This window comes from Corvus brachyrhynchos, unplaced genomic scaffold (genome assembly GCF_000691975.1).
Source record: "Corvus brachyrhynchos isolate BGI_N302 unplaced genomic scaffold, ASM69197v1 scaffold26, whole genome shotgun sequence".
Taxonomy (NCBI): Eukaryota; Metazoa; Chordata; class Aves; order Passeriformes; family Corvidae; genus Corvus; species Corvus brachyrhynchos.
The window spans coordinates 12,422,044-12,430,508 of NW_008239324.1; the positions used below are offsets into that span (position 1 = coordinate 12,422,044).

At 49.2% G+C, this 8,465-nt stretch overlaps 1 protein-coding gene across 1 annotated transcript; it reads left to right on the forward strand.

The window, feature by feature from the left end:
• Positions 1-1,231: 1,231 nt before the first annotated feature.
• PLEKHF1 (pleckstrin homology and FYVE domain containing 1) lies at positions 1,232-6,898 on the forward strand. The gene is made up of 2 exons (XM_017741074.1): positions 1,232-1,359; positions 4,591-6,898. Exon 2 carries the CDS (start codon positions 4,603-4,605, stop codon positions 5,422-5,424), a length of 822 nt encoding a protein of 273 aa, XP_017596563.1. The 5' UTR covers positions 1,232-1,359; positions 4,591-4,602; the 3' UTR covers positions 5,425-6,898.
• The last annotated feature ends 1,567 nt before the right edge of the window (positions 6,899-8,465 follow it).

The window sequence follows — 8,465 nt, forward strand, 5'->3', positions numbered from 1 at the left end:
CAGGGACAGAGAGCGGGGGGACGGAGGGGCTGAGGCTCTGCCTCGAGTTTCGTGGTTTTTCCCCCTTCCTCCCTCCCTCCCTTCCTTCCCTCCCTTCCTTCCCTTCCTCTGCTACTTGGGCGCCTCTGAGCCTGGCTGGCACTCGCAAGAGCCACAGCTGAGCTCAGGCTGCCAACAGCTGGGTTTGTTAGCATCAGTCTGAGCTCCTCAAAAGCCACTGCCCGGCCGTCCCCTTGCTCTGGCCCTACGCTGAGCAGTAGTGGCGAGAAGCTTGGTAGCTCAGTCAGTCCTTGTCCCACTGGGACTGGCTGCTACTTGGGCGCCTCTGAGCCTGGCTGGCACTCGCAAGAGCCACAGCTGAGCTCAGGCTGCCAACAGCTGGGTTTGTTAGCATCAGTCTGAGCTCCTCAAAAGCCACTGCCCGGCCGTCCCCTTGCTCTGGCCCTACGCTGAGCAGTAGTGGCGAGAAGCTTGGTAGCTCAGTCAGTCCTTGTCCCACTGGGACTGGTGACATTCTCAAAGGTCTAATGTCACAGCTAGCCCCAAAATGTACGTGTGCTGAATTGGGTTCCTCATGAGCATGGCAGGAAGGGGGTTGCCAGAACCTGCCCCCCTTACCCCAGCAATTACAGCATGCCGGGAAAGAGGGAGAAGCAAGCTGAAATGCCCTCAGGCAGTAAAAGGAGAGGAGCTTTGTTTTTCTGGCTTAAATGCCTGCTCGGGCAGCTTCATCCTACTTGCTGTCCTTGGTGAGCAAGAGCTTATGCCAGCCCTAACTCCAGGAGAGATTTCTCTGAGCAAAGCAGAAAGAGGGAGTCAGGGAAAGCTGCAGAGAGATGAGGCTTGGGGCATTTTCTGCTGGCAGCCTTCAGCAGTCGGATCTCGGTGTGCTGACACTCATGGACCATCCCATGCATGGTATGTGCACGAGGTGTGCAGTGGATACCATGGCTGTCGGTTCTGCCTGATGGCAGGAACGGAAGGATCAGGTAGAACAGCTCGCTACATCGGTACACCTAAGCCTTAGATACATACAGACTTGAAAAACATACCCCAGACTCGCTGACCCAGGAGCTTAAGTTGAAATGCTGTGCCTGGCAGGCATCAACATGGCTGTTTATAATCACAAGTGAACAAGTGCTCATTGTTAAGTGTTGTGGCATGCTTGTTCTGGAGTGGAGTGCCAAGCTGTATTTTTTTTTCCTTTGAATATCAGTCATATTCACTGCATAGTGTTTGATCACATGCAGGACCAGCAGATCTTGATGAAAAAAACAACCCCAGAATTTGCCATGCCAAAAACCCCTGTGAAAAGCAGCACGCCAGCAAAGCACCTCTTGCCACCCTCATTTCAGCTGGGTAAGCTACTGCATGTGTTACGTGGGCATAGGTAGCACTTGGAAATAAGCACTGTGACCCTGCTGACCTGACACAGCAAACTTGAGCAAACAGGAAAAAAAGTATTTACCCAAATGAATAAAATAGATTAGACTTCATATCTGTTCCAAAGGGAGAGGCTCTCATCTCCCAGGAAAGGAGAGACCATTGTAACACTCAGCAGCTATCTTTATTTGCCAGATTCACAAAGCGCTTGCATTCCAAAGCCAAACTGTGGATTATTTGCACTGAGTCACAGTACTGACATGAAATTGGGTTTTATGTGGTCAGTCAAGCTGAGAGCTGTGTGGAACTTGGGGCACGATGGATCTGGCTTGTGGTGGGATGTGATGAGTAACGCCCTCAGATGGCTGCTTCTCCCCCCCTTCCTGAACAGGGAGCACATAAAGGGATAGAGAGAGTTGTCCCAGACTAAAGGTAGGCACTATAAGTCCCACTCCTACTATTTTTTTTTACTTTTTATTATGTGAATGTGCTGTTCTCCAGTCACACCTGAGGGGAGAGAGATGGAAGGAAAACATTCTGTTTTTGCATCCCAGGAAAACTCGTTCAGGAAATACCCTGTGCTAGAGCAGCCAACAATTTTAGTCTTAGCAGAGATTTTCCCACAACAGAGTTGGCTTTTCTTTGGTTAGCTTGGGGCATTTTAACTAGGTAGCAAACCAGAGGAGTAAGGACATACCTGCAGGTAGAAGTGTGATGTGTAATCAGAGCTCACCTTCATTTCTTTCACACTGCAGAATTGTATCCAGCCCTTTCTCCTTTTGCTCCATGCAGTAAGTCCTGGAGCTTTCTGGCCTGTGCAGGGAACTACATCAATGCAACAGCTAAAGTTTTCACAGCAGCAGAGCTTACACTCCCCTCTGAAAATGAGCTCGGGTTTCCTGGCTCTGTGCAGGCACGGTCTTTATATCTGACAAAATATTTTCATTTCCACTGGGATCTGGTGTGGAGAGATCCCTTGAAATACAGTCATGTCAAGTGCCATACATTCTTGAGAGGTTGGACCATGCTTCTAAATTACATAAAATAAAAGTAAAAGAAGTAGGCTAAGAGCTCCATAACCCAGAAGCGTGAGGAAATTAAACTGGTGGAACTGCTTTGGTTTATTCCATTTGGTGTTGCTGGTGCCAAAAGTTCTTGACAGTATATTATTGCATTCACAGTCTTTGCACACCAAGGATCCCAAGCTGTAATTTGAGTTTTTCCTTTATTATTTGTGTGCTCATCTTGCTCTTTCACACAGAAACTCTTCATCCAGGGATTTGTAGACAGACCACATCCCAGGATAGGTGAGAGTCCTTACTAGGGGTAACCCTCGTCAGGGAGTTTGGTGTGCAGTTGTGGACAATGGTTTCCCCTGCCTGTTTGTTCTTCAGCCTAATTTGTCTATTTAAGAGGGAGAGGGTAAAAACACCTGGTGCTTATTGGAGCAGGGCATCTCCTCTCCATGCACAGGTCCGCTCCGGCTGTTGGATCCACGAAGGGAATGGAGCTTCTCTCCTCTCTGATGACAAGTAACAAACCCTTTGCACAGCTGCTGCATGTCTGTGCCGTGGCAGGTTGGCTGGGGTGTGATTTCAGCTGCTGCTGCTGGAGTCAGCCCCTGGATTCCCCCTCTGGCTGCAGCCTGGCCAGAGCACTCAGTTAAATGTAAACTGCCCACACACATGAGTGGATGTGCCCAACACTGCCCAGCTCCATCCAGTGCATTGCAGTGCTCTGAGGCCCTGAGGATACACATCCTTCCCTCCAGCTCAAGGGGGACCCCGAGGAAGGCAGCTCTTCAGGAGCACTGACTGCTCAGTGCCTCTCAGTGAAAGCAATTTCTTCAGGGTAGGTCACTTCGTTTAGATCTCCCATGGCTAAACCTGTGCCTTGGCCTTGTGCCTTTTCACCCTAGAGAAGGAGGTTCTGGGAACTCAGAGGAATTGCCCGGTCCGTCTGCCAGGTGGGTCAGGTGAGAGGCACATGGTGTGCAGCAGCCTTCAGCAGCAGCTCTGTGGTTTCCCTTCCAGCACAGCAAAGGGGTGATTTGAGGTGAGGGGCAAGGGTAGAATGTTCCCCCACCACAGGAACAGGCATATTGTCATCCTCCTCTTCCCTTTCCCTCCAGCCTCCTTGGCAGCAGGGACTCTGGACAAGGGGCACAGGGGTAACAGTGGAGAGCAGCTCTGCATTAGTGGTTCGATGAACCATTAGCAGCAACCAGGGCAACAACACATGTCCCTGTGATCTCGGAGCTGCCTCGTGATGGTTGCAGGAGGAAATTACTCACATTCCCATGGCCAGTTGGCCTTGGGGCAGCACCCTGCAGCCTGCAAGGGGCAATGAAAAATCATCTTACAGAGAGCACCTTCCTTACTGCAGACTGCCAAGAGCAAGCAGCTGCTTTTGCTTCAGAGTTACCCTTACCTGTGTTTCCTGTTGGAACAAAAACCCAGCACACTATCAAACCCCCAGATTGTGTGAGAAGGAGGATGCAGAGGTGTGGGAGAGATGAGCGTGCTGCATTCCACTTCCTGTTCAGCAGAGATCATACTTTTCAGAATGATGTGTCTTGCATTTGGAAGCACCATCAGCCCTGGGATAATGGAGGAAAGGCTTAGCTTGTGTGGGTTTATTCACATCATGGGGGCTTTTTGCTTTTCTTTTTCTTTACCATTTTTGTCATGCGTGGAAGACCAGCAGGAACAAGTGATACCACAGAGTTTTGTTTTGTTCCTGCCTCAGCTCTGGCCTGAAAGGGAGCTGTGGGGTGTGTGTGTCTGTAATGAATCCTTGAGAAAGCAGGTGTGCAGTCAGAAACGGGAGGCTTGCTCTCAAGACCCTTTTATGCAGATCTATGGATCTGCATAAAATTGGGCTCAGACCAAGCAGCTTTCTCTTCTAAGGGCACACAGTGAGACTGGTAAAAAGCACAACCAGGAAGACCTGGCTCTGCCTTCAAGGGCTTCCATTGCTGCAAACTGAACTATCTCAGTATAGCCTGGGCTGTTGCAAAGTGAGGTCAGAAAGTTTGAAGATCTAATTTAGAAAGGTAACAAACTAAAGTGAGGAGTGCTTGTGAGATTACCTGTACCCTCAGATCGCATTAGGACATCTCACCTGTGTATACACTGGCTACTCACCTGCACCCCGGTGCAGATGTTTGCAGTTTCACCACTTCCTTCTTTGTTTTCCTCTCTTCAGAGTGAGCTGGAGATGATGGACCATCTTGCAAATACAGAGATCAACAGCCAGCGCATTGCTGCTGTGGAAAATTGCTTTGGGGCTTCGGGACAGCCCTTAGCCTTGCCGGGCAGGGTCCTTCTGGGAGAAGGGATTTTAACCAAAGAATGCCGCAAGAAACCAAAGCCTCGCATATTTTTCCTTTTCAATGACATCCTCGTCTATGGCAGCATAGTCATCAACAAAAGGAAGTACAATTCCCAGCACATCATCCCCCTTGAAGATGTCACTTTGGAGACGCTGCCAGACACCTTGCAGATGAAGAACCGTTGGATGATTAAAACCTCCAAGAAGTCCTTTGTGGTTTCCGCGGCCTCCCTCACGGAGAGGAAGGAGTGGATCAGCCATCTGGAGGAGTGCATCAAGCACCTGCTGACGAAGACAGGCCGGCAGCCCTGCACGGAGCACGCGGCTCCCTGGATCCCAGACAAGGCGACGGACATCTGCATGCGCTGCACGCAGACCAAGTTCTCCACGCTCACCCGGAGGCACCACTGCCGCAAGTGCGGCTTCGTCGTGTGCGCAGACTGCTCCAGGCAGAGGTTCCTGATGCCCCGGCTGTCCCCCAAGCCCCTGAGGGTCTGCAACCTCTGCTACAGGCAGCTGCTGGCAGACAAGAAGAAGGAGGCAGAGGCAGATCAGAGGCAGACGGAGCCGATCTGCTCTGCCACCCAGGGCTATGAACCCTCCAGTGGCGATGACAGCGACAAGTCTGATGATGAGAAAGCTGAGCAGTGGCCAGCAGACACAGAGTTTTATACCTCAGAAGTATCCTGGTCTTCTTTCCACAGCTGACCTCCCTGGGAGTCAGTGACGTTTAGACACTGGGAAGCCAATCTCTGGCCTCCAAGGCATGTCCTTCTCCATGTTTCCTCTGAAGGCCGTGCCTGGGAAGGTGGATCTTGGCCCTGTGTGTGGTGTCTGAGCAGAGGTGAGGTTGCCCCTCTGAGAACATCTCATACAATGTGAGCACAGAGAGAACAGCTCAGCGAAGAGCACTGAGGGTGGGGGCAGTGCCCTGTGGATCAGTCTTGGCCAAATGAGCTTACCCTCCGGTGCCTTATTCTTCCTCTCCGCTAAAAAACAGCAATATGAACTTCTTGTTTGAGATGTTTGAGATTGGCTCTTGGGAGAAAAAGGAACAAGAAATCCTGGAGCTGAACACACTTGGCTGCTCACAGTGCGTTCCTCTGTCACAGCAAGGGGCACTCTGGATGCCGCTTTCCATGAGCTTTTGAGATTCTCACTGTGAGCGTGCCAGCCTGAGGGAATAGCTGCTCTTCCCTGCATAGTGAGGCCAGCACCGGCTTCCCTGTCTACACCTGGGTCTCTCAAGGTTGGAAGCGCTTAAGAGAATGGTACTCTGGATGCGGGGAGCTTGTGTGGGGCTCAGTGTGAGCAGCCCTAGCAAACACTGGAGCATCCAGCTCTCTCAGATGGAAAGAGGCCATGCCAGTGGTACCGGGCCAGGGGAGGAAGGAGAGGGGAAAGGGACAGGTAAAATTACACTGAGCAGTGAAATACGGAGGGAGAGAGGTACTGCAGTTCACTCAACTAAGTGCAGAGCCCAGATCTCAAACACAGGCAGTTATACCAGATTACTAGAAACTTGAAGAACTCAAGCCTATCAGGTAAAAGGATATCCCAGGGAAGACTTGTTAAAAGTCTTTAAAAATCCAGGAAAAAGCCCCAAATGAAGATCCTGTGAAGTACAGCACTTCAACTTCCCCTTCCCTCCTGGGCTGCTGCCCAAGGCATTGGATTCTCACTTGTGGGCTCACCTCCTGCCTTATCAGTCTCATGAGTCCAAAGTTAAGGTCCTTTATGTACTTCAAAGATGGGAGCCAAAGACCTTACAGTTTACTTGAGATCAACTTTGAAGTTCAAATTCAGTTAGAAATAAACTATGTTTATTCAAGTATTATATCATAATATAGTGTGGAAGTAAATATAGAGGAAATCAGACAACAGCAATTGTTTTGCAGCAGACATTTCTACAAACTCCGTTATTGCTTTTAGTATATTTTTGTATTTTGTGGTCTGGAAAAGCAACATGGCTGGGAATACACTGCCAATGTTCTAAAATGTTTCCTTACCATGACTTCTTACAAGCAGTGCATTGCTTGACAGATGGCCATGGGTTTTTTAAATTTCAGTTCAAGATAATCATTGTTACTGTCTTTTATAAACTGCTACTGTTCCAGTGAATTTGTATCACTTGACTGTGTGTGAATAAAGATATGGCCAACAGGAAGGAGCCAGGAAAACAGGACAATAAAGCGTATTATTATTGAACAAGAGTTTTAACAAGAGCTGGGATCCAGGCCTGGCCAGCCCAGCGCAAGCTGTGACTCCTCAGCTGTGGGGAGACTGCTCTGGTTTCTGTTTACTGCTTGAAGGTAAGGGCATCAAATCTGATGCTTGCTTTCTATTTATATCATGTTATCGTCTGACAGACTATTCCCAAGTCTTTTGCAATCCCCTGCAGTAGTCTGTATTAACTGGAACGGTATTTTTCCGGTGGGGACACAGCTTAGAGTGGGCCAGCAAACCTTATGACCTAAGCAGATGTTTTTGGTCCTTAAAGCAATAAGTACACTGAGTTCTGTTTTTTCCATTCCTCTCCAGGCTCAGTTCCTAACTCTGCACAGCAGTGATTGTTTTTACAATGCCTCCCACCCACCAGAAGGGTGTACATGCTATGCAAACAGAAAATGACCTTAAAAATAAACAGCCATTAGAGTGGTTCACGAGCCAAAAATAGCCCAGCTGCTGAATCTGCATCCATAGCTGACATTCCAGTTCCCTGCTCCTGAGGTGAAACTCCCAGTTTCTTCTTAGTAACTGGCTGCAGAAATGTATTGCAGCTTTGAACCTAATCCTTAGTTCTGTTAGAGATCACCTTACTTTATGTGTTCGAAGGTCTTACTATTACCAGCCCCAAAAGACCTATGAACTGCTTGTATGCTCTAATGAGGGACAGGCACGCCTCTAACGAATGCCTTCTTGGTGAGCAAGAGCCTTTCTTAATCACAGCAGGGAAAAAGTCAGAAAAAACCAAAACCACCCAAAACATCAAAACCAGCCCAGCTCCTGGTTTTGGTGCATGCTGTTGATGGCTTTTGGGGAAATGCACACACCTTCCACCAACTGGAAGCCCCAAGAAACCAAGCAATTCTTAAACTAATAATGCTTATGGTAAAAGAATCCTGCCCAGAAAAACATGGGGAAATTTAAACAAAGCCTCTCCCCCACTTCCTGAAGTTCTGTTGCGGAGCTCAGCACTGGGATTAGAGCCTGGGGCTCCTGGCTTCTGGCCTGCTGAGCACATGGGTTTTAAATCACAGGCTGTGTGCTGTTACAGTCCAGCCTGGAGTTTTCCAGCCTGATTCTATCTCCAGTGCATTAATAGGGCATTTCCTGATGGTTTCTGCTCGTTCTGTTTTAGCGGAATAAAGGCCTTACCGGAGATTCATTATAGTTTGCGGGGACCAGGAAGAGCAGCAGCTCTAATGCCCACCTTGGGAAACATCTGCAGGCTGGAGGGTTTGTGGGGTCACATCCTCCTCCTGAAGGGCTCCCAGACATGATGTATGGGCATCATTTGCCAGAAGAGGCTCCTCACTCAGCCCCTGCCTGAAGGTGTCAAGGCCCAAAGGGCACAGCAGGGTGAAGGTGTCCCCATTTCACACCGTCCTCTTCTGCTCTCCAGAGTTGGTTGGAAAGGCCAGAAGAGGATGGAACTGGTGCAGCAGCCAGTTGTGAAAGCTTAAGAGAAGGTAATGGGGAGATTGCTCTGTGAATAAGCTGAAAGGATCAAAGAAGTTCAATGAAAG